We start from the raw sequence: 26,735 nt of genomic DNA on the forward strand, positions 1-26,735 counted from the left end.
AACTAACACTTCCTGGAAGAAGACATTCCCCAATATTGAGAAGCTGAGACAGACAATGTGAGAGCCTGCATCATACATCTTTTGTGACCTAGGAGAAGTCCTCTTGCAAAACCTGAATTGATGCTTTTCATATTTTTCAGGTAGGAAGTTAAACATTGAATAATTCATTAAAAAGAAAAATCATGCCATCAACACTTTCAAACTACTAAAAGTTTAATTGTTCTTAACTTTCTTTCAGATTGTCTTTGCTTGTTTCTTTTCATCCCTGGACCTACATTCGGAACATTTCCTTGTAATTGGTAATCCAGTTTGGCTTTATTCACTGCTCTTCAGTGTCAGGGCTAGCAAAAAATCAGTCTATAGCAGTTACAACAGCTCTTGAAACAGAAGAAACATTTCAGTACTATGCAATATTTACCTTTAAAAATGCCAGTCATTTTATAGACTCAGTATTGAGAGCTGATGGTTGGTTAATGATGATATTCCCAGCAGAACTGAAAATGGCGAGTCAAGACACACCATATGCTTAATTTCATCAACCTTTATGCACAAGTGATTTACCATACTGTTAATGTTACTATCATTTTAACAGGTTTTTATTGGAAAAGAATTTAGTGTCTAGATAAAGAATCATTTCTATTAAGCTTAGAAAACTTATTGATTCTGCCTGATTATTTTGATCTCCCTTGTTAATCTGGAGAAATTCCATTGAAGTCACAACAGTTTTAGAATGGAGAGGCAAAATAAAAGCCCTAGTAACACTGAATCTGAGTCAGAAAGAGCATCTGAAAAGCATATGAACATTCCTGTGGAAGGAAAAAATAAAAGAAAAACGTGTGTTTTGCTGATACATCCCTTTTCAGATTCAGGTCACTTCCAGCTATGCTGAACAGAACTGCACTATTCTGTCCCAAACATTTGCTTATTCTACCTCCTATTAAATGGAGATTATCACCAGTTTAGCTGTGCCAACATAACCAAAAAATCAGCACGTTTCTCCAGACAAATTTTAGAGAGATAAATCAAATAGAAAAGCCCAAACTATTAATAGCATTCACTGTTTAAACCAAAAAAATTTTTGAATGCACACCACTGTATCCACAGACTTAAGGGATGGAGACATTGGGTAGACAGTTGCACTAGCAAGCATTGACTGTAGTCAGTTTTGAGAAAAAATAAACAATACATCTGACTGTGACCTTGACATCTTGCAGTCTGCATTCTGTACAAATACAAAAAGTCAAGCCTGAACTTACTCATAAATTCAAACAGTTTTGCAAGCAATTTTTTTCTTTTATGCAAAATTCTCATCTGGAAATTTATTGAAAATCTTTACGTGAAAAAAAAATTAAATGTTCAAATTACAATGAATGCATAATCTGAGATTTCTGATACCCCACAGTTATCATGATGTATCCATCTTCAAAAAGATCAGTTAAAAGTAAATGAAAGAATAAGTGTAGTAAAAATAAACAAGTAGATAGAGGTATAGAAAACAGAAGGATCAATATGTAGGTTAAAATAACCATACAAAAACTGACCTTATGTCAATTTCCTTATTATATCTGAAATAAAACCTCCTTGAAACAGTATCTATATGCATAGAATAGCAAGAATAAGAACAGTACAATAATCAGTAGATCTATCAGTTCAACTAAGTTATAAAAGGCATTTCATTCAGACTACTGGTAAAACACGCTTAATAAAATGCAGCATGACTTAACAGAGAGCAGTGTTATCAGCCACATCTTGATTTGTAAACATACACTGCATCACACAAATGAAATTTATAAAAGTAACCAACACCACCACACAGACAGAATTTAAAAGGTTCACTAAGCAAATCCATTGGGATCTAAACAGCCTGGTTTTTGGACTCAATATCAGTTCAGGTTTGAGTTCTGGTTTGACAAGTAAATAAAATAGAGTTAAAATAATTTTCTTCAACCTTATGAACCCATTTGATTGTATGATGTTTTGATTAAGACAGCGTAATCTAACATTCAGATGACTCAAGCTGGGTGGGCTCACTGTTAAAAGGAAAACAGTGTGTCTAATTAGGTAAGTCTGCAACTGCAGCTGTAAATGGAGAGCATTTTCAGGCAGAGTTTGAAGTGAGGCAAGTTCATAAGCCTTTGCTCTTTAACATTTCTATGAGCTTGCTGTAGGAAAACAAGATTTTAGAGAAGATGTAAGAACAACTGTTAATTATGACACTTGAAGAAGGAAGGTGCTAAATTAGAGTCCCATGAAAAGCTTAGTGGGAGTTACTAAATCACTGGAAAGCCTACCTTTCAGTGACTTAAGTATTTAAATGACTAATCTATTTAAGTTGTCATAAACAAGCATAGAGATTTGATTATTGTCCTAAAAACTAAGATGGAAGAAATTTGCTGCAAGAGGGCTGTCCAATCTTAGTCAAAAAATGCAACAAAATCCAGTGTTTAAGAAGTTAAAGATGAAGTGATTTAGACAAAAAAGTGTGATTTTTTTTTTTTTTTTTTAAACAAACAAACAAAAGCAACCAGGAATATCTAAGCCCTGAAACAACTTTTTAACTAGACAAGGTCTTCACCACCAGAAGCTGTTAAATCTGAAAACCCGATTTGGGTATGTTTTTAAACCTTTCAATAAAGTAAATTTAGTTCATGTTCCATAAGGAAAAGTGGCCAAATAAACTGATTACTGAAAAAATGAGGGCTTCTATTATCAGCAACTCTTCTGAAATTTATGATTAAAACAAGCTGATAGTCAGCTGAATTTTATCTCAAAATTATCTTTTTCACTAAATATCAATGAAATACTGTTGCATAGAACTCATTAACCTAATTTTGTCGAGCTAAAAAACAAGTCTATGTAAGCCAATTTGTGAATTTCACTGTTATTTACAGAAAATATCAGACACCATCTGAAGATAATTCACTTAATTTTTAAGATATGTATCCCCCCCCAAAAAATAAAGAAGGTAACCACCTCCTGGAAGCTCCTGCATTCTTCCATTTCCAGAAGAAACTCAAATCATCATGCTAGAGTAAACGTGCACATTATCAGCAGCAAAAATTGTGATATGTATTTCATTTTTAGAAATCTAAATTTATTTTTTAGCTCTATGTAGACAAAGAACAGCCCCCCAAAGAAATTAATTTTAGGGTAAATTATTTTTCCACTTCTTAATTTTTGGAACCAGAGCTTTACATATTATCTTGCTGCAGAAGAAAATATGTATTTAAAACAGTTATTTGCACATCTCTAATCCAGTGCTTTGTGTTACTAAGAATACTCTGAGTTGAAAGAGACTCATTGCATCGAGTCCAACTCCCAACTTCTCAAAGAACCACCCAAAATTCAAACTATGTGTGAATGCATTGCTCAAATGCTCCTTGAACTCCAGCAGCCCAGGGCCCTGCCCACTGCCCTTGGCAGCCTGCTCCATGCCCACTGCCCTCTGGTGCAGACCCTGTCCTTACCTCTACCTGCCCCTCCTGTGACACAGCTCCATGTTGTTCCCTCAGGTTCTCACACTGCCCCTCTGCTCCCTGTGAGGAGCCACAGATGCCATGAGCAGCCTCCTCTACTCTGGGCTGAACAAACCAATGGACTTCAGCTGCTCTTCATACATCTTACCCTCTAAGACCTTCAACATCTTTGCAGCCCTCCTTTGAACATTCTCTAATAGTTTTATGTCCTTCTTATACTGTGGTGCTCAAACCTGAAGCCAATGCTTTAGGGGAGACCACATAGAACAGAGAAGACAATCTCTTCTTTCATCCAGCTGGCAGTGATGGGCCTCTAGAGCATGGTTTATGCTTTTCTCCTCACTATTTTTGACAGTCTCCACCAGTCTTTCCTTTAGCCTGATGGTTTTCTCTATTTTCCTAGTTTCTATCTCAATAATACTTCTTCTCTGTGAGCAGACCATTTTACTGTTCTCTTCTGTACTACCACATCTTGGCCAGGAGTCTATCACTATGATTAATACATTTGGGTTAATGGCATTTTGCAATTATTTAATCATCATGTCAGGTATGTTTTCTATAAGGGAACGGTTTATCTACATTTCTACAATAGTAGTATTCTTGACATGATGTGGACACTTCAGACCAATTTCAACTTCTTCATAGCGGCTACAGTATTCTGTCTCCCATTCATGACCTTCTTCAGTGTATTCCTTTACACTAATTTTTTTCCTGAAGTCATTCTTATAAATTGCCAATATTTAATCTGTGAGTATGGAAATGGAACACCAACAGTCACCTCTCTCTGACAATTTCTGTATGTGCTGCAGTTACCATGGTACCAACCTGAGCAGTTGATGTCTAAATATAGGGCAGAATAAAGGATGTATCTCTTCAACAACTAATAGAATGAAGTAAAAGCTCATAGAGATTTTACAGTTTCAGTAACACAGAATACTTAATATTGGTCACTTTCTCCACATAGATATTAAAATACTTAAATATCATTCATAAAATATTCAACATAGTTTACTTCTTTGATAGAACTGAACTGAAAAAAACACAATCTGAGAGAGGAAATTTATGGATAACTTACAGACATAGGATAGTGTATACAGCAAGTTTAACAAAGACCACCTAAAAGAAGTGTGAAGAATTTCATTAGCTGCAAAGCACTGGGTACCAGAAGCAGTGAGGAAATACAGTAAGACTGCGATGATTTCACACTGGGACTTATTTTATCTAAAATGTCTGCACTGAACGTACTTGGTTCAAGAAAGTGTTTGTAGCCAGTAATATTTAACAGAATTGAGCTGACTCATGAAGTATGAATAAATAGTATTAGGAATTCATGAAACCTGAACTGTGTGAAGAAACGTGCCAAGATTGCTTTGCCTGTCCTTGTACTTTTTTGGAGAACATCAAATAAGGCATCAGTGTCATAGCAATTTGAAAGAATACAGCTCTCAAAGCATTCGTCCTCACACTCGTTTGCCTGAGTAGATCACTGGAAGCCCAGCCATCTCGGTGATGGACTTACACTTTCAGACCAAGGGTAAAACACAGGGAGTTTCCTGGTGAACAAAAAATTTCACGCACAGTACTTTATCTAACAGTTCTTCAATGTTTTTACAGAAGTGTGCATTTTGTTAAGATACAAAGCAACTTTTCAGATATAGAAAGCAAATGCAGATTTTTACTGTCTTGTAACTCAGCTCATGTAAATAAAAGACCTGCTAAATGAGATAAGTATATCTCCAATTCTCTGCAAAGTCCTCTGCATATTTAAATGTTTCTATGCATTTCTGCATTGCTAAGCTGTTGTTTGTAGAAGCGCTGACATTCTATGAGACTAACACCATATTTTGATGTGATTTCTAACAGAAATACTGTTCCAGTTCACTAGCTGTTACTGTATAGTCAGGGGGAAAATTATTGCAAAGAAAAGCACATTTTAAAATGTCAGAACAACTGTTAAGATTCAGAATGCAAATTTCATGTCTGATATATGCCAAAATCCCCCAAAGCACCAAGTCCAGATTCTCTGACTGCAGGGGTGCTCAGCACAATATGTGGTTGTGCTGGTACAGAAAGAGACATTCTACACTTGAGAGTCTTTTTGGAGATTACTTATAACAAGAAGAAAACATTGGGAAATTTCCAAGAACTGCCATGAACAAAATGTTGCTGCAAAGGCAGGAGTCTTGCTTGCAGAAACAATTTATTCTTTCTCAATTAGACCTTTAGATTTAGAATTTCGTTTTCTCTATTGAATATCTACATGTGATTTCTTTTAGTCCATAAAATATTCCTATCCTAATATCTACTTATAAAAATAATACCATGTTGCATTTACATACTGCTCATATGAAATGTCAAATAAGGAAAGAAGAGATAGGTATATGCCAACTCTTACCCTGTAAAAGAAAAATTTTGTGCTATTCAAAACTATAAGCAAATACTATAGGGGTATCCTTCAGATTCTCTTTGTAGTTAATTTCTGCATAGGATTTCTACATTAGCATTCTTGGTCCTCTTCTTGAAAAATTTCATTGCTCACTCATGGAGTTAAGATTTAAGGAGAAATCCAATAAAGCTTACATTAAACTAACTACTCGATGAGAGTAAAAAGGATTGCAGCTCTAAAATCCAATGACTCAGATAAAGCTTCTCAATAAACCATAATCGGAATTTCAAAATTAGGGAAGATAAATGTGCCTTTTAAATACTGAGCACCCTCATCCACAGATATTTAGTCTCTTACAAATAAAGATTTAAACTCTATTGCCTGCATTTCTACAGAAAAGTTAATAGGTAAATTCTCTAATTTCTGGTTGTGCTGACAGTGCAACATGGAAATGCATCTCCAACAGCTATTCTTGTCTTTGGTCTACATCTATGAGCTGCACAGTGAAGAAATTACTCTCTTTATGGACCTACATCATAGAATCATAAAATCATAGAATTACTCAGGTTGGAAAAGACCTTGAAGATCATCAAGTCCAACCGCAGCCTAACCAGTAGCCTATCTCTTAAAAAACAACCACAAAACAATACTACAACAACAAACCTCTGCTAAATCATATCATATCCCATCATCTACATCATCTAGGAGGGCAGTAGTAGACTGTCTGCAGAAAGAACAAGAGGCAGACTAAGAAGTAGGTTGACAGTGAACGAGCCTTTCCATAGCTCCTTCATGGAAAGGAGCCTCAACATGAAGACAGGCAAGTGAAGATAAGAGGTATCAAAGGAAAAATTCCTTGTTTACTTTGGTTGAAACTCTGGTGACAACACACCCCCACACACAGAGCATAGAGTGCACCTCTATTTTACCTGTACTGGCAAAAACACACAGAAAAGGCACCAAGACACTGCAAAGCAAAAGGTTTTTTGATATGCTGGCCATAGGTGTTTTTGGGTAAGGGTTGTATAGACAGGTCTGGGGTATTTCAAGCAACTGCTGGTATTGCCAGCTTGTCCAGACCTCCAGAGATCCCTTCTCACCCCTACAATTCTGTGATTCTGTGAAATACAGAATTGTAGGGAATTCTGTACAGAATTGTACAGAATCACAGAAACAATTCTGTGATTCTTTGACTTCATCATCAAACAAATAGTAAAAATACTGGCATGTAACCAAAGACATTCAATTTGCAAAACTGAACTTAAAAATACCCGATATAATCAATTGATTGCTTTTCAGCGTTGTTAGCATCAGTTATGTAAGTATCAGTGACTTTTAAGACAGATATGTTCACACGCACTTACAATTATAGAGTATTGCAACCTGCTTTTTGTAAATCCTATCCTACCATCATTACATCCATGTGAATTGGACTGGGCTATAAAAGTACAAAATACCATAGAGAAATGGTAAACATACCTTTCCTTCAGTGAAGTTATCATCTCCTTTTCTGATTAACTTTCGTTTACCAGTATCTCCCAAAACACCCTGCAGCATGACATACACATCTGCATCAGTTCCTGACCCAGGGGATGCTCCCGTGGTGATATAGAGAACATAGCTTTTCACTATTCGGAAAAAGAGATCGAAAGTTTAGCAAATTGTAATCAGTTTTGAAAATATGCAGTTTAATAAATTGCACCTAAAGTGACCAAGAGATCTAACAGTATTACAGTGCATGAAAAATAATGAAGAAGCACTGCAATAAAAAATTATGTACTACTTTAACAATAAATAAAAAGTTTCTAAATGAAAAAATAAACAACTCCCACTTTTTTTTCTTTTTCTCATGGTAGAATATCCATTCAGAACAAGAGCGTATGCATTCTTCACTAACTTTGGCATCAAATCCCCAAAGAAACACAAAACTAATGAAAGCAATCTGGTCTTGAGGTGATCAAATTATAACTCACACAAAGGAATTTCATGATGTATAAATACAAGGTCACAGAAGAATGTGTGATCTACTTCTGCTGTAAGGGGCAATGACTTCCTTATCTGACATTACAGTACAAGAGTTATTTTCTCTGGATTTCCTGTACTTCCTTTGAGAGAGCACCAGATAATATTACTGAGAAAAAGCAGAACCCTGCTTACTGTTCAAAACATTTAATGTTTTTAATGCTGTGTACTTTCTCTTTTACAGGTCCCAAACTGATCTCAGTCTTGGAATGCAAAAAACACATCTAACTATGGGAACTGAGATTCCTCTTAGAAAATGAATGGAAATTATATGCTAAATCCTTTGGCCTGTCTTGAGAATCATAGCTGTCATAACTGGCCATATCATTTCCAGTGTTTCTGATTTGTAACAAACCTGCTGGAAAAGGAGAATTGACGGTGAGTACTGGAAGCTCAGCCACTCTTTCCCCTTTGTCATCTGCAAAGTTGCGGCAAAATGGAAACTCCAGAAGATTTTTACTTACTCTGTGCTGAAGCTTTACCTTAACAAAAAAGAAGAAGAAAAAAATTAAACACATCTCTTGCTCTAGAGTAAACTATAGAAAGACTGGAAAGTACTAAGAACAAACACACAGTCTCAATTATCAAAAAAGAGGAGGAAAAATGAGAAGAAAAAGATTTTTCCCAATTAAAAATAATTAAGATGTTGTCAGCATTATTGATGTAGAGTTTGTGGTACTACAGGAAAAAAAAAAAAAAAAAAAGATTTGGAATAGTTCAAAAAGGTTCCTTTATGTATCTATTCGTGCAGCATATGGAAGAAAATAAATGTTGTTATGCCGGTTTCAGCTTGTGATAAATGTCGATAAGTTCTAACATGTTTTTGTGGCAGAATGTCTTCTTGTTCTGAGTAATTGGATGAAGAAAATGTGTTTCTGGAAAAAGCTGAAAAATTGAAATCAAACACCTTTATTGCATGTATATGTCTGTACATATATCATATTACTGAATATTTTGAATGTCTGTGAAATATATGTAAGTGTACATAAAGAAATCAAAGGGTGTTACTGAGCTACACAGATTAGTCCTATTACAAGGAAAGAGATTTTAATAATGAGGCTTCCATATTCCTTTTACACCAACATCTACATTCCTGAGCAGTCTCATTTACTGTGCTTTGTTTCTTTAGGAGTTGAAAAGCAAGAATAAAGGTGCATTTCTTCTGAAACAAAGCATATCTTTTTGTTTATTATTTATTTATTTATTACCAGGCATTAGTTTATAATGATGTTATCTTCCTCCAAAAATTCAAGGGCACTACTTTCCAGATATGATTCTAAATTGAATGCTGATTCTAAATATGGAATTCAACCATCTGAATCATAGAATCATAGAATCATAGAATTACTCAGGTTGGAAAAGACCTTGAAGATCATCAGGTCCAACCGCAGCCTAACCAGTACCCTATCTCTTAAAAAACAACAACAAACCTCTGCTAAATCATATCCCTGAGTACCACATCCAAATGGCTCTTAAACACATCCAGGGATGGTGATTCAACCACCTCCTTGGGGAGCCCATTCCAGTACCTAACCACCCTTTCTGTAAAGAAGTTCTTTCTAATATCCAACCTAGATAAATACTATTTTCCTCTATCTCTTGCAACAACCTCGTAATTTCATACAAGGTTCCAACCTGTTCTGCTATTGGATCCATCAAGCAAAGGAAATGCCTCCTCCAAAAACTCCTCTAAGTTTACATTTTCTTTCTTTTTCTTGTCCTATCTGATAAAAATTTACCTATTTTCTTTTTCTATATAAATTATGTTGATATTTTTTCTAACTCTTCTTTGAGCACTTGTTATGAGCTAATGAAGTGAAGCAGATTAATAGACATCACTGGAACTGCCAAATTTGTGTTCTGATTTTCTTTTCAGTGATCCACCATCTCCAAGAAGTAGCTTTAATTTTACTGATGTATTTGTTAGATAATTATTTCTGACTATGAAGATGAAATTAACAATCTGACTACCAGTTAAATGTCAGGGGGATTAGTTCTCTATTCAATCTCATATTACAAAGATTAAAATCTTTTTTTTTTTTCTCTCTTTTTTAATGAGAACAAAATACAAGTTTTAATGGGGTAAAGTGCAGATGCAGTTTGAAAGATGACTCCTTCTTTTAAACTCGTATCTACTTTCCCAGGACAAAGATACTTCTTGCATAGGAAAATGCCACGCTAATTTCAGTATGATGTCAGATTTTAGCTTCAGCATCCTTGACATCAGAAGAAAGATCGTCACTTTTGCTATTCACTTCTTTTTTTTCTAGATGTCAACATAAATGGCAGATGTTTTCATCAAAGGGCATTTCTGGTGTCTCTCTTAATTGTTTACTTTGGATCACTGGGTTCACAACATGCCACACTCAGTTTGGAATTACATGAATGCTGCAATGCTTGCCAGTGGCTCCAGTTCAAAAGTGAGACTACAAGATGTGGTAATGGCAAACCTATGTATGTATCATCCAGACATCTTCTTAAGTTTACAAACTCTTTGGTATCCAATGCTATACTAATAAACATTTTGAACATTCTGTGAATTTATCATTCTACAAGCATTGAGCATTACCAGATCCACTTATTCTTGTAATAATAATAATAAAATAAATAAATAAATAAATAAATAAATAAATAAGAAAAGAAAAAGGAATTTCAAAAGGAACTGGAAACTGAAATAAGTACTAACCACAGAGTACAAAAAAGATTATCTTACAAGAAATACTTGAACTACTGGCCCTGCCCCTGAGGTCTGGAACTTGATGATCCTTGGGGTCACTTCCAACTCAAGCCACTCTGATTCTACTTTTGCTTTGCTAGTTTTCATTTTTTACCTCATGGCAATGCCAAGACTCTCCTTCTCCAGCTTCTTCAATTTCTAGGCGAACTTTAAATATAGTAGTGAATTTCTTATTTAATTCAATTGAAGTCTCATAAACTTGCTTTTTTTTAAGAGATCCTTTTGGGAGTGTGATTGAAGTACAGATACCTTTTCCACCACAAACAGTTAGAGACATTTTAGGATTTGTGGAACTAGAAGAAATATCACTAGTTGTGACAAAGACATCCCAAGTCCCTGTTGAAGAAAAACAGTAAAAAATAATTAATGGGTTTGTTGAATATCAAAAATAATACATCAATTTTTAACAGGCTGCTAGTGAATGACTAGCAAACCATTCTCATCCTTGCACTGAGCTAGTCTTGAAACATAACAGACTCAGTTATTATAATTGATATATTGCACATACCGAGAAACAGACCAGCCTTTCAGCAGTGATAGTTGTCTCTTTAGAGGTGGAACAATCCAGCAGAACTAGGCAAATAAGACTGCCAGCTCCCTATTAGAGACTGAAGAGCCTTGCCAGTTCATTGACATTTTTCAGCCTATAATTGTTTCCTCTGATCATTTTAATCTTTTTCTCACTAATTGCCTCTCAAAAGCAGCACATTTTCTACCACACAGTACTGGATATCAGGTTTGCCTTTGATCCAGGATAGTAACTGTTTGCATTTAAACTTTGAGGAGCTATTTAAACTAGATTTTTAAAAATTGCAACATATAAACAAGATGCCGATAAGACAAGCTGCTTCAGTGCTTGAAATTTGATATTAAAGTACTCTTCTCCAGGTCAAACAACTCTAACTCTTCCAGCTTATCCTCATAAAAGGAGAGCTGCATTTCCTTGATCATCTTGATGGCTCTATGTTGGACTCTTTCCAGTATGTCAGAATCTCTCTTGTGCTGTGGATGGAGCAGGAATCCTTAACACTAAGGAGAGAGGAAGAATCACCTCTCTTGACCTACCTGCTATTCTTTGTCTAATGCAGCCAAGAATACAGTTAGCTTTCTTAGCAGCAAGGGCACACCACTAACTCATATTCAACAGTTTGTGTTCATTGCCTCTTGTCTTGTCAGGGGATACTTATTGAAAAGAAAATAATAACTCATGTTCAAATTAAAAGCCTGGTTTGAAGCATTTCGTATTTTAAATATTCCATATGAATTAACTGTCAGCTGGTGGCCCATAAATACCACAGACTGATAGCAGGTAGACTCATGAACATCAGAATCAGATATGTACACTTTAAAAAAATCACCCATTAAAATGCCCTTAATGTTAATAGCTTATATGGAAAAATCAGTGTTATCAAGAATATGTTTTCCTTTTTTAAAGAGACCCCGACTTCTACAGAAGGGTTTCGGTCACCTGGTCTGGTATAGAATTCACTGTGATCAACTGAGCTGTTTATGCAAAGTGAGCATGGGTTTAATATTTACAAATATTTATAAATATTTTGTAAATTGGGGATATTTTATTTTGAGTAATGGAAACAGTGATTTTCACTGTCCTATAAAGTCTTGCTTTCTAATCACAGCCAGCAAAACATTCTCTCTCCTAGTACAAATTAATTCAAATAAAACTCTATTTGCAGCAGGTGAGAATCTATGCCATGAATTCCAAACCCCATGAAGGTAGAAAAATGGTAGTCATCTAAAATAACTTCAGAAATTATTATTTTAACATTAATCATAAAAAGCTACCAGTTCCAGGTTTGTGAACATTAAATACAAATGGAAGAAATAACATCCATGAAAAAAAAAAAAAATGGAAGTGAAATGAAAATTTACAATATCACCTGTGACAAAAACCACAGTATTTTTAGCCCTGGAGCACTGAAATATTAAGACTTTAAGCTGTCAGTGTATTGCTGCCTAAGAACAATAACCAGAAGGACTATCTCTATTGGATCATGTAACACTTTAGTCTGCTATTGCAACTATATTGTACAATCTCTTTGATAAATTTGTCAAGATCCAATTTTAAAGCAGCTTCATTAAGCTTCTTTTATTCTCTGCTGTTAAGTCTAAAAGAAAACCAAGCTAAAAAATTTCTTCTCCTAAAGAGTGATCAGGCACTGGAACGGGCTCTTCAGGGAGGTGGTGCAGTTACCATCCCTGGAGTCATTCAATAAATATTTTGGTGTTGTATTAAGGGATGTGGTTTAGCTGGGAAATATAGGTGGTAGGTGGATTCTTGGACTGAATGATCTTGGAGGTCTTTTCCAACCTTAGTGATTCTATGATTTATTTTTATGACAACTTTATCCCTTTAAATAACTCTTTTTCCCATCTTGATAAGAAATCCCCTATTAATACAATAGATCACAACTGTCCATTTTGAACATTAAATTTGCTAGTCTGAATACATCAAGTTTTTTCAATACCCCATCACAACAAAGTCTTGCCATATTCCCAGACATCTTTACATCTATTCAATTTTGAACAAGTTTTTCTGGAGTAGCGTGGTCATAATTATACATGGCATTCAAAGGAGAAACATCACTGCTTCATTGTACAGTGGCATTAATTTTCCTTTGCCTTTATTGATAATGCTCCCATACATTGTAAGGTTACAGTGACTACACTCACAGCCATGTCATATTGTTTTCTAAAAATTATTCTGCGATCATATAACAAAACCAGGTATTTCCCCTATTGATGTACCACTGAAGCACTCCTGTAGCAGAAATAATTACAAGATGTACCAATCTGATACAGTTTTTCACTCCTAGCTACTACTTAGTTCATAATTTCCCAATAAAATTAATGGAAATTAAGAAACAGTACCAGAATTAAGAGCTTAAATACATAGTTGGATTTAAACCTAATTGTGTTCAAGATCTGCGTTATTTCATTCCATTGCTTTCCTCCAGTTCTCAAAGTTTATCCTTCAGCCTCTTCATCCTCCTGTCAGCACTCACAGCTTTATAGCATGAACAGATTTTATTAGCATATATATATCTGTTATATATTTATATTGTTTTTATTAGCATATTTACTCCCTATCTAGCTCTTTGCAATTATTTCTTTTACCATTTCTTTCCACTTTCTAATTTCTAATTACCTTATAATCCAATAAAGCAAATACAATTCAGTACTGACATTTACACAGATTAAATGTCATTATATTTCTCTTACTGGGGAAGACTTCTTAAAGGTATCAACTTTGTCTTACGATTTATCATTTGTGAACTCATTTCTTTTATTTCCTATTTGCCTCTGCTATCCTAACTACTTTTTTTTTTTTTTTTTTTTTTTTTCAGGTGTAGATATTACCTTAGTTATTTTCAAGTTGTACTTCTCATTGCTGTAGAATTATTTCATAGCCTCCTACTTCTGCCTCTTCTTTTCTCTGCTCTCTCAGTATTTCAGACTAAAGACTGCTTATGTTGTCACTGACTTCATGAAGCTCAAACTGTATTTGTATTTCACATTTGGTGATTTGCAGTAACTTCATTCCCACTAGTAATTCTTGATTTTGCTTCTCTTCTGCACATTATGGGTCGTTAATAAAAACAGACATAAATTAATCATTTTTTTTAGGGATTCTACCTACATCATCTTTAGTCCCAATTTATTGTTACTGCATAGTCACCTGTCTTTCCATATTTTATTTTTTTAAGTGAATGGTTGAAGAACCTTTACTATTTGTTTTAATTCCTTTATAAAATCTGTCTCAGTTTGACATTTAGTTAAGTTCTATTGTATCCGTATACTTTCTGACCCCTAAGGTATAGTGCTCTTTGCTGATCAGACTTATTTCTAAATTCCTTGTAGGCTCTCTGCTTATCTGTAATATTCTTCCTAGAAGTTTTATACACACAGACCAGAACTGATGTCGAATGGATTCACAATTGAATATAAATAATCATAAACTATAAAATATTAGTCAATCTACACTCAATTTTTTGAGGGCTATGGCTGTGTGAGAAGCATGGGATGGTGGAAGCTTTTTACAACCCTACATTCAGATGCTAGAAGAGCGTGCAAGATTTCTCACACCTTTTAAATTGTCATTGAAGAGAGAGCTGACGGACCCTGATCAGCTGTAGGCTTCTGCTCTAAATAACTCCTAGGAGAAGCCTGCGACGCTCTGTGGATTATGTAGGGCACCTATGGAATTTTTGCAGTATTGTAGTACAGTAATTTCTTATTTTGAAATCGACATTATGCTAGCTGTTCATCTAGCTTAACTTTCCACATTATTCTGTCCTTCTGTTGTCTCAATAATAGTATTTTTGTATTTCCTAAAATTATTTAAAATATAAGAGTATATAATAAAACCATGTCTGAGAGAATATAGAACTCTAAAAATAAAATGGAATAACCATGAATACAGAAATCAACAATGGTCAGTGTACAAAATTATTGATTAAGAATACAAACTCACATCTTCGGATTAGTTGAACTTCACATAGTTTGATCTACTACTTCTCAGTCAAACTGCATAAATGGAACCAAAACATTTAACAGTTCTTCAAAAAAATGACAACATGTGCCAGAGAGCCAAGAAATCCAGTCCCATGGCAAAGTGTAAAAGACTTATCAGGTTTTCAGTGTTTCCATTATTTCTGAATTTCAACCCTTTTCTCATTAAATTGAAAAGGATATTGGGTCCAGGTTAACTAGCTTTGCAAAAACTCATGCCACTTAAGTAAAAATGAAACTGGGGAAAAAAAGCAAATGCTTTTTGCAAACATACAAACACACATGAAAATCTCATTCTGCTATATGAGTTTTTGTATCCCTTCTTGAGAATTCACCACTCTTGTAGGAGCCTTCTGCTCTGCACTGATTGCCATATGGAACAACCTACCTCTTTCTGCTTCAGCTTTTTTTCAAGCCTCAACTAAACACACTCTTCATTGCTGCCATTTACTTCATTTTTCCCTTCTGCAAATTATAATTCTACCTACCAGGTCTGGAGAGAGAGCTGAAGAGATACAATTCATATTTAAGCTATATTATTTTTGTATTTTGGATTTAGTCTTAAAAATAACCTAAAAAATAAAATGAATGATCACTAAAACAAAACAAACAACAAAAAAACAAACAACAACAAGAACAACAACAACAGCAAACAGAAGGAACTTTTATGATTTTGAGTCTTACCGTGAATCTTTTCTGTCAGCATTTCCTTCCTGACTTTTCCGAGTAGTCTCAACATTCGTTCCATCTGTGCATCACCAACTCCACTGTCTAACCATTGCTGGCAAAGAAATATATATTGGCAATCAGTCTTGCCTGATTCATGGATGACAATTTGGTCCAAGTACCATCCAGCTCCATAACCGACATTACTGTGTTCAACAAGCACTTTGCTTAATTGTCCAAGGTCTACTGCTCTCACCTCAGAGATACTGACCTGAGAAGGTAAAGATAAAATGAATTGCATTAAACTAATTAAATGACATATTTCATCTTTTATCTCTAAGAGAATGTTTGGAAAGACATACACTTTTCAGTACTGAAGTATCTTTTGATTTCTGACAGAAAAGGAAGATATTCTGATATTTTGAAATTTATATTTAGAGACCTAAAGAAAATATGCGGATCCTTGAATGTATGCATTTTTCCTTTTTCATGATTACTGCATCCTGGACTGTATTAGGAAAAGTATCCCACTAGTACACTCACCTGAAAGAAATCTCAGATCTTAAAGAAGTCTCACAAAACTTCAACTTGTTCCTCATAACTGAATTAAAAAGAGTCCATGAGACTTCAGGATTGGTCTTGTAAATAAAACTTGTTTAAATAAGGCATTTTATTAGATTAAAAAAAAAAAATTAAAAAAATGACAAATTACTTTATATTCGAAGTTATCCCATTTGAAAAAAAAAAAAATAAAAAATGCTGTACTATTCAAGTCTGAACTGAAATACCAACAGTGTTGATGCCTATGCAAACAAAAGGATGATACTGACATTAGAAACTATAAGTAAGGCTGTGCACGCATACAAGCAAGAATTTATGTGCTCTTTGGATGTAAATAGACATCTGTTTAAATATTGCTACAGCTACTAGCAAACAAAAGCTAAATGGCAACTGCACTAGTGCATGTTAGGATGAATAAATTGTATGAGTGAGAGAATGAATGTGTTCTGTGCAAGAAAGAATACAAGTGGGTGGGGAGATACATGGGCATGAGTGTGGGTGACATGAAAAAAAAATGCAGATGGATAGTAGAAACAGACGCTGTAATTTTTATTTGTTGCCAACTAATTTGCCACCAGGCAGGAAAAAGCATGACAACCAGAAAGTAACAAAAAAGAGACGATTTTTAAAAATTATCATGTCATCTGGTCCATTCTCTTGGCACTGTGGGACTATTTTCTCCAGTGTGCTCAGAAAAAGAAAACATCAGAGTTATTCTTCATATCGCAGCCTTAGAGCTTCCATCATTACCTCGTTATATCCATGAATGCATATGCAGCCCAAAATAAGATATAGCTGGGAGAAACATCTTGTAAATAACTTTTTGGTAGCATTCATTGCATTTTAATTTTTTTCTTTATAATTCCAAGCCAAACATAATTTTCTTGTCAGTCTACATGACCCTTGACTTAGAGGAAATAGCCTGTATTGCTAATACTCATGTTCTTTCACAGCTAACTCTGTCTGAAAAAGGAACCTATCATTAGTCTCATTCTTTGTGATAATAATTAACAGTCATTAGACAACAGTGGTCACAATCACTCATTGTTATCAATGAATTCTTGTAATAATACATTAAATTGCCTACTCCTTCAGTATTAGCAAGAATGTACTTTTGGTTGATGCCATTATATTTCTTTTTTTCTTTCCTACTCAGTATAAAGGCATTTGGAACTGCATTAAACACACTACTGTAATTACTGAGTGTAATTAATGAATGCCAACAGGATTTTATTTCAATTGACTTACTTTAGAAGGAGAGTTAGCTAGTCAAAATTACAATGCCCACTTATTTAACCCATTAAACTGGTGAAAAAGTTAAGACATATGACTACTTGAATAAATGCAAACTAGCTGTCCTTTCCACAGTCACATATTTGCTTATACTTTGTAATATTTTTCTGTCTTACTAGTTTTTCCTTATATTCCAGTCTTTATAAGTCAAGAGAAACCCTTTCTCTTACATCTCAGGTTTCCTTAACTTTGCCTTCTTTGCCTGCCCACTCCATATTTTTCAGGGATATTGTCTGTAAGTACTATTTGCACTCAACATTTCTTCCTTCCACCTCTTAGATACTGTCACTAAAACCTCATACCAACATTTTTATTAGCATACTTCCTACAAAAGAACATATTACTGCTAGTAGGATGTCAGATCACAGATGCATCTAGTACTGTTACTTACAGTTGCCAATTATATTTTCCTAGGGAACGGCTGAGAAAGAGGGAAGATATATAGAGAGAATTAAAAACTCTCTCAAGCTTTAGCACTTTGTGGTTCAGAGATTTCCTGAGCCAGAGGTTATTCCTTTGCACTTAAAAATTGTTTTCCATTACAATCATAGAATCGTAGGGGTTGGAAGGGACCTCTGGAGATCATCTAATTCAACCTCTCTCTTAAAGAAGGTTGCCTAAAGTATATTGCCCAGGAAAGCATCCAGACAGGATTTGAATATTTCCAGAGGAGACTGTTCTACTTCTCTGGGCAGCCTGTACCAGTGCTCTGTCAGTCTCATAGTAAACTTTTTCCTGTGCTCATATGTGCAATAGCTCTTTGCACCAATGGGCATTTTAGCATCTGCAGCATCTTGCGGCAGAAATTAAGACAGATTAATTATACACTGTGTAAAAATCCACCTCATTTTGTTTTGAACTTGTCACCTGCAGCTTTTATTTAATGTTCTTGAGCTCTCATATTTAATGAGAAAGCAAAATTACTCATTTTGTCATTCTACTTTTCTTGACTTCCTATCCCTTCCTTTCAACATCCCTTTTTCTGGCTAAACATTTCTTGTTTGTTTAATCATTCCTTGTATGAAAGATGCTTTCATAGAATCACAGAATGGCCGGGGTTGAAAAGGACCTCAAAGATCATCTAGTTTCAACCCTCCTGCTGTGGGCAAGGTTGCCAACCACCCGACCAGGCTGCCCAGAACCACATCCAGCCTGGCTGCCTCCAGGGATGGGTCATCCAAAACCTCCTTGCACAACCTGTTCCAGTGTGGCACCACCCTCTGTGTGAAAAACTTCCTCATAATATGCAATCTAAATCTCCTGTGTCTTAGTTTAAAGCCATTCCCCCTTGTCCTATCACTATCCTTCCTTGTAAACAGCCATTTCCCCTCCTGTTCACATGTTCCCTTCAAGTACTGGACAGCCACAATGAGGTCTCACTGAAGCCTTCTCTTCTCCAAGCAAACAATCCCAGTTCCCTCAACCTTTCTTCATAGGAGAGGTGATCCAGACCTCTGATTATCTTTGTGGCCCTCCTCTAGACCCATTTCAAGAGCTGTGCATTTTTCTTGTGCTGGGAGCCCCAGACCTAGATGCAGTACTCCAGGTGGGGCCTCACAAGAGCCGAGTAGAGGGGACAATCACCTTCCTCACCCCACTGGCCACTCCTCTTTTAATGCAGCCCAGGATATAGTTGGCCTTCTGGGCTGCAAGTGCATACTGCTGACTCATGTTCAGTTTCTCTTCCACCAGGACCCCCAGGTGCTTCTCTGCAGGGCTGCTCTCAAGTTCTTCACCCAATCTCTAAAAATACCTGGATTGCTCTGGCCCAAGTGCAGCACCTTACACTTGCCCTTGTTGAACAAGGGGCATTAAGTTCAGTAGGGCCCACTTCTTCAGCCTGTCCAGATCCCTGTGTATTACTTCCCTTCCTTCCAGTGTATCATCCACACTGCTCAGCGTTACATCACTTTTCTTTTTGTACCTCTTAAGCAAATGAATCAGTAGAAGACACAGCATTTATTGTGCATCCACACAAGAGAACTTAACTGAGTCATTGTCAGAAGGAGATGGGGGTTGGGTTTAAAGGGATATAATAAATGGGGTTACATCAGGTTGGCAACAATTAACTAGTTAAGTTCCCCAGGGCTTCATTTTGGGGCCGGTTTTCTTTAACGTTTTTATAAATGATGCTGAGCTCAAATGCATACAAAGTTTGTAGTTGACACCAAAATGGGAGGAGCTCAACTGACTCCCTTAAGGGAAGAATGGTCCTGAGCAATAATAGTAACTTTACAAGCAGTTTCACTTGTTTATGATTCTATTTTTAAATTAGTTATTTAACATATGAAAGCTAACACATTTAAAATCTCTTCTTCACCAATATCAGGACGTGTTTTTTACAAAGTAGATCTTAAAAGATTTACGAGAAAGAGACCTGATATTCCAATATAACTTGCACAAACAACTGAAAAACTAAGGCACAGAATTTTATATATCATTGGGTCTAACTGCAGCAACTAATAATAAAAATCATAGATCAATAAAATCATAGAATTATTATAGAAAATTATCCATACTTAGTAAGTAACACATATTTTCCTCAGGTTATACCATAGTGTAACATCAGTGCTTTGTACTTGACAACAGAAAAGAAATATGTCTGTGAAAAAAAGCAATATAGTGAAACATTTTTAAAAACATTTAAGGAACATAGATGGCTACTAACCTGTCCTTTTTCAAAACACGAATGTCTTAGCCTCCTTTTGCAGGAATCTCCCTGCTCTCCAAATATAGTTATAAATATGTCTGCGTCAGTTCCTGATGCAGGCAAAGTTCCTGTATGAACACTGACTAAGTAAAGAACTTCTGTCATGAAAAATCAGAGAAACAAAAACATTACGAAATCAGCTCATTTAGCAATGTAATTATTAATCATTACAAAACAGGATATTCTAGGTGTAAGGTTTCAAGAACAAGAAATGAAATTTTTGTATTTGACATTAATGTTTTGTCTTTTTCTAACTCTGCTAACTATCTCACAACACAGCACAACATTAGAGATGATATGTTCTTCATGAATCAATACAATATTCCATGCTTGCTATCATAAATGAAGAAAAAACTTTCTTAGAGTCTCATCCAGTGGTGACTGAAATCAACAGAAAGAATACCATTCATTATGTGAGGCTTTTAACAAGCCTTGAATCCTTGCAGATTAGCGTTCTTAAATTGAGACAGGCTAAACAAGTGTGATGACATTGTATCGTAAATAACCACAGATACAACATAGGTAAAATACACTATTTGTTTTCTATCAGCTGCATTCTGTTTTAGTCTGTCACTTTGATAATTATGTCCACCATTAATTAATTGTTCAGGAGAAATGGTGACCATCAATTAATTGGTTAAGGCTCAGCTATTTATTTGCATATGCATTACTATTATTATTATTCAACACAAAGGACAGCTTGCCATGACTTTTGCTGATGAGTTATGTAGTAAGTATTGCTTGAGACAGTAGGATAGGATTTTTTTATATATGGTATCTGTGAACAATGTGAAGATTTTAATGTTATAATAGACTATTACCGTCAAGTTAGTTTGATGGCAAATGCAAAAAAGTTTTAAGCATTTTAACTAAGAAGATGAGTTTTGTTTACTAAATATTGATTGCAATGTAATCAGAACAAAGGAAAATTTTATCATATTTTCAAATGCAGTTATTAAATGAAACAGAGCAGAAAAGGTGTTTGAAGAAAACTTCAGTGTTTTTTTTCTTTCTGTGAATCATGCTGCTATCTACACACATGCGCCTTTTTTAAATCCATGACTTTGTCCCTCACCTTGTGTAAATCAGTCCTTTTCTGAACATTTCAGCAAATATACACTAATTGGGTTTTACAGTTTTCAGAATTTCAGATTAGTACTAGTTAAAACGTCAGTTGCTTTAAATCAGATAAAAAACAGAGGAATGATACATGTCACTGAGGACTCTGACATACTGAATGAATATATTAAAATAATTTTGAGTGTTTTTTTAATTATAAAATGCTTCATATTCTTGCACATTGTGCTCATTCTATTAAGTAGTTTGCAACTTTGTATAAGTGTGTTTATGTATTTCTTTATGTATTTATTCTTTGTTCAGCAACACACCTCTGAGTGGTTCCTTGTCTGGTCTGACTGCTGCTAGCTCTGTCACGGTCTCAGACCCATCTTCTCCAAACAGATCCTGAGCTTCAGTGGGAAAGCTCAACTCCTGCTTAGTGTCCAGATCTTTCAGCCTAAGCTGCAGGAAAAAGTAGAAACACATCTGCTTCTCTGAAATATTTTGCTGCAAGAGCGCACTGCTGGCTCATGTTAAGTTTTTCATCCACCCTCAGGTCCTTCTCTGCAGGGCTGCTCTCAGGGACTGCTCCTTCCAGTCTGTATAAATGCCTGAGATTCCTCCAGCCCAAGTGCAAAACCTTGCAGTTTGTTATGTTGAACCTCATTAGGTTTATCCAGGCCCACCTTTAAGTCTGTTGAGGAGCCTCTGAATGGCATTCCTTCCTTCCACCATGTCAACTGCACCACTCAGCATGGTGTCCCAGCAAACTATATAGCTACTAATAAGCCGTTTATTTAAAAAAACAAACAAACAAAAACAACAACAACAACAACAACAAAACTACTGAAGAATTTAAAAGCATAAACAAATTCACTCAGCAATTTGCAGAGGGTTGTGTTTGAAGAAAAAATAGAAAACAATCAGATTTTTATCAATTTTCTGCCATGTTTGAAGCCACCTATTAGGTGTAGCAGATATCATAAAGGTTAGAGACAGTCTTTGGAAGTTTTATCAGATGGCCTGGAGAAGTGTATTTAAAACAAGAAAATCATGTGTTTTTTTTTAACCTACTTTTTTTTCCATTATTAGAGTCTGAATTGATACCACAAAGTTAGCTGATGAACAGGTTTCAGAAGATAAACTTCTCCATCTTCAGTGGAGGATATGCCCCTTGAGTATCATCGTATCATCAGCCCATTCGGATTTTACCCTGGAATGCAGCTGTCTCTGGTCATTGAAAAGTTTTCTGGACTGTTTTTAATTTAGAGAATCAGCTTTTACTCAGTTAAATCCACTGTAGTGAGAAGGAACTCTGTGACCCAGTTCAGAATATTTTACTTTCTTGAGAATAACTCAGTCTATGTTTATAACACTTATGGACACTTGTCTCCAAGCCTAGTTTATTAATACAACTTTGCTTTGCTTTAATCCACCAAGCTTGAGATTTTTCTACAAAACCTAAGAGTTAACATGACCAACACCCTTCTATTCAAACTTACTACCCTCTGTGGAAAAGTATAACTTTAAAATCTGTTTGCATCATAACACTGTCAGAATTAAATGATTTCACCATCATTTTTCATGAGAGTTTAAGTACATATGAAGCATCATTCAGATTTTTAAGGTCCATTAATGAAAACTTTGTACTGAATAAATAAAAAGTGTCAGCTTAATGGCTTTCCACAATTAGGTCACACTGTATCAGGGGGCTATCAATATTTCCATGCAGGGATTAGCATCTTCTAACACCAGGAGAAAATGCTGCAGTATGGATCTACACAGGAGTGAGTAGGTATGAATGTATGTGTTTCAGTGGGCAGAAACAGGTGGCTCTGCTCTCAAAGAGAACCAGGAGCTGTTGACAAAAGGTGACTGAGCCACAAGATGTGTGGTCCAGTTGATGTTGTACAAAACCAAAGATAACAATGTTTTTCAACAAAAGCTATTTATACAAGTACCAAGCTGAACACTTTATGTTTCTATGTAGAATGTATTGGAATACCTTGTGAAACTTAATTCCTCTTTCCAAACATGGACAGGATAACAAAAATGAAAGTTTTGTTATATCTCCAACATCTCCAACAGTCAACTGTTAGAAAAATAAATGAAAAAAAAAAAAAAAAAAAGCAAAAGATGAGTAATTATTGCTTTTTTTTAAACATTTAAGAATAAAAAAATTAGAGAAAGTATCACTCAGGTTCAAATTCCATCTCAGAAACTGCTATCAATTTCACGTGTACACTTCAGAATAAGTATTTTTCTGGGTTTGTAGTAAAGGAACATAGCTTCTAAACAGAGAAAACAGATTAGATGAGGTCTGAGAATTAAAAAGTAAAGGAAGTATGAAATAAATCCTTTAGTTAAAACCTTACTGTTAAAGACTACTAGACAGTACAAGTCAGAGAGGTTTCTCATGCCAAAGTTATCATTTACTCATTAAGAGAGTTCTACAAGTCATATGCATCAGCCCATATGTAAGAACTTTAATTTCTGCTTAATTAAGATACAGAGGTGTAAACATGAACTGTAGCAAACAAAAAAGTCAGTACACAGAACTTCACATTCATAAGCTGCAAATCTGTAACACTTTAGTAAAACTTGTGTGAAAGAAAGAAGAAACCAACCAGAAATGGATTATCATTCAGATTCTGAACTTTCTGTGCAGGAGATTTCCCTTCTGTTCCAAATACAACAACTTGAACATCGGGCATATCTTCTGGTACTTGCTCACAGTGTACCCACATTTGCCATCGTCCTCTGCTCTTAGTATTAATTTGTTTTGTAAGTAGAGATGTCACATACATTTCTGTATTTGAAACAAACACATATTCAGAGCCCATATCTAAATTATAAGACAGCATGAACCATGACATAAAATTATTTCGCGTAGTACAACTGGATCTGGTACAGTCAACTCAGGCAGCAAGGTCACAGAAGCCCCATTACTCATTCTAGCCCTATGAAGTGTGTAAAACCAGGCTAGCTGCTTCACAAATCCATTTGTGATATTCATACAAGTGACATGCCCATTTTCTCCTCCTTGCACCTGCAACTACTCACCAAAGTTCTGAAAGTATATGCCAACTTTTGTAAGACTAGAGTATGCATTACCATCTCCTCCAGCAGCAGCAAGAACTAGAAGCTCAGCATTGCCATTCCCAACAGTTTCATCCCAAGCAAGATTTTCACCTCCTTCTTTTTTTTAAAGAAGCCATAACTTACCTTGATTCAGGCCCCAGCCTCCCACTATTACGGTATGCAGTGTTTGGTTTTACCTACACTGTAGGTGAGTGGTGATGAAATAGCCATGTGCTGGCTTTATTATGATTTGCCATGCAATAGAGATTCAAACAAATAAAGAGCATTTCTTCTGGTTTTACCTTTAAGAGGAATCACCACTTCCACAAAATCTTTCTTAGGGCGTTTATTGATCCAGTCATTATGAACAAAGACATGTGAAGAAAAAGGGTAGCTGACTTCTTTTATAACAATTTTTTCCAAGAACCACTCATCTGTACGAATATAAATAGAACATTATTAATTTAAGCTTTTTAAGCAAAAAAGTATTCTTGGTATGCAGTCATAAGTTTCTATCTTTACAAAATCAATGTAATGTTTCCTTTTGTCTGACTTAAGGAAATGAGACTCCTGAAAATATTGTGACTGTATAAGTACATTTCTGTCTGTTCCCATACTCTCTTGTATGTTTGATACAGTGAAAAATTCTTAAAGAAAATTAATCTAGACCTAATGAAAAAATAAATGCATTGATAGATTTGATCTATCAGGAAAAGATAGAAAAGCTTCTAAGAGATGTCTAATAGGACCCATATACAAAATCCTATTATAAATATCACAATGAAAAACAGCATATCAGGATTTCTACCAGATAAGCCACCAAAAAATCTTCTCAACACAACTTCCTCTGGCAAGGATCTATGCAGTCTAACAAGACACAAACTTAGCTGGAAGTTTTTTTCTTAAAAGAAGCTAGTTAAGTGATTCTCTGGAAATGAGGCTTGGACCTTTGGATTTTGATAAACTTGGTTACACTCCAGGTTTTGGTGAAGTTAATGAAAGTCTGATCATTCATTTCAGTGTTACTAAGTAAGAAATAAACAAGAAATAGTCCTCTAAACAGTTTTTATATGCACATCTTTAGGTTCAATATACTGAGTCATCTTGTGGTCTTGTTTTTTGATAAAAATAACAAGAGACTAAGTTTATCATGCACTTGAACTGTCTCGTCTCCAGTATCAACAGTATCTGCACAAGTGGCAAATCCGTAATAGCTTTGATCTCTTGCCTCTAAACACTGCTGGGCCAAAATTTTAGCTGATTTATTGAATGAGATATCAATTTATGATGATCCCTGCCATTACAGTTTAAGAGATTAACAGTTTTCTTTAACTCCACAAACTTCTGCTGAGCTGGAGGGAGGACACGATTCTGCAGTGAATCTTAGTAGAGCTAGTTACGTGAAAAGTATAGCTCAATAGCAATAATGGACAGCAGAAAGTTGAGAGCAATTTCAAATTTAAAACAAAACAAAACAAAATAAAACCATTAATCTTGAGTTTATTACTAAAGTGGAGGAAAAAAAAAAAAAAAAAAAAAAAAAAAAAAAGCTGACCTTTTTTTGGACTCTTAAATCCAACAAGAACTTGTTTCAACTTGCCAAGGTATACTGCTTTGATTTTGAAAACATCCACCTGTAATGTGAAAATAATGTATATTATATTTAACAGTTTAGCTTTCTGCATCTGGACATTGCTCTATATCTTAATGGAGGTAAATTTTTCTCATTCATACTATTCCATTGTCTCAAAGTTCATAATTAAACAGGAAATGTGATAACTGATATTTTCTGTTCCAGAGATTATGAATATCAAAAAACTGCTCTACATAGTAGGATGTAATTTTACAAGTAATGGATAGCAATGAAGAGCTCAGGTTTTGTATGTTCATAGACTAAAATAACCAAATCACAATATTTACTTGTGTTGAAACTTACTCTGAATGAGAAGCTAACTCTCAATGGAACTTGCAGGTATCTAATTATTCTGAAAACCTGAAGCAATTTCATTTTGACTAAAAATTGCAGTTAAATTGTGTGGGAAATAGGCAGGTAAATAGGAATCAAATGAATAGCATCTGGGAAGATTTCAACCACTCTGTTATGTATCTCATCTGAACGTGAGCCAGCACTGTGCCCAGGTGGTCAAGAAAGTTGGATAATAGGAAACACTACTTCCCCTAAAGAGTGATCAGGCAGTGGAATGGACTGCCTAG

The 26,735-nt window shown here is 35.2% G+C and overlaps 1 protein-coding gene across 1 annotated transcript in view; it reads right to left on the reverse strand.

Moving 5' to 3' along the window:
- Positions 1-26,735, reverse strand: part of RP1 (RP1 axonemal microtubule associated) — a 208,576-nt gene that overhangs the window by 25,918 nt on the left and 155,923 nt on the right. The window contains exons 40-49 of the mRNA XM_072328072.1: positions 26,077-26,155; positions 24,824-24,955; positions 24,068-24,249; positions 23,446-23,532; positions 21,770-21,902; positions 20,340-20,479; positions 15,836-16,088; positions 10,716-10,957; positions 8,240-8,366; positions 7,342-7,490 (exon numbers count right to left, since the gene is read on the reverse strand). Of these exons, the coding sequence (XP_072184173.1) occupies positions 7,342-7,490; positions 8,240-8,366; positions 10,716-10,957; positions 15,836-16,088; positions 20,340-20,479; positions 21,770-21,902; positions 23,446-23,532; positions 24,068-24,249; positions 24,824-24,955; positions 26,077-26,155 (1,524 nt within the window). The remainder of the gene's footprint in view (positions 1-7,341; positions 7,491-8,239; positions 8,367-10,715; positions 10,958-15,835; positions 16,089-20,339; positions 20,480-21,769; positions 21,903-23,445; positions 23,533-24,067; positions 24,250-24,823; positions 24,956-26,076; positions 26,156-26,735) is intronic.

The sequence above is a fragment of the Excalfactoria chinensis genome, chromosome 2 (assembly GCF_039878825.1).
Source record: "Excalfactoria chinensis isolate bCotChi1 chromosome 2, bCotChi1.hap2, whole genome shotgun sequence".
Taxonomy (NCBI): domain Eukaryota; kingdom Metazoa; phylum Chordata; class Aves; order Galliformes; family Phasianidae; genus Excalfactoria; species Excalfactoria chinensis.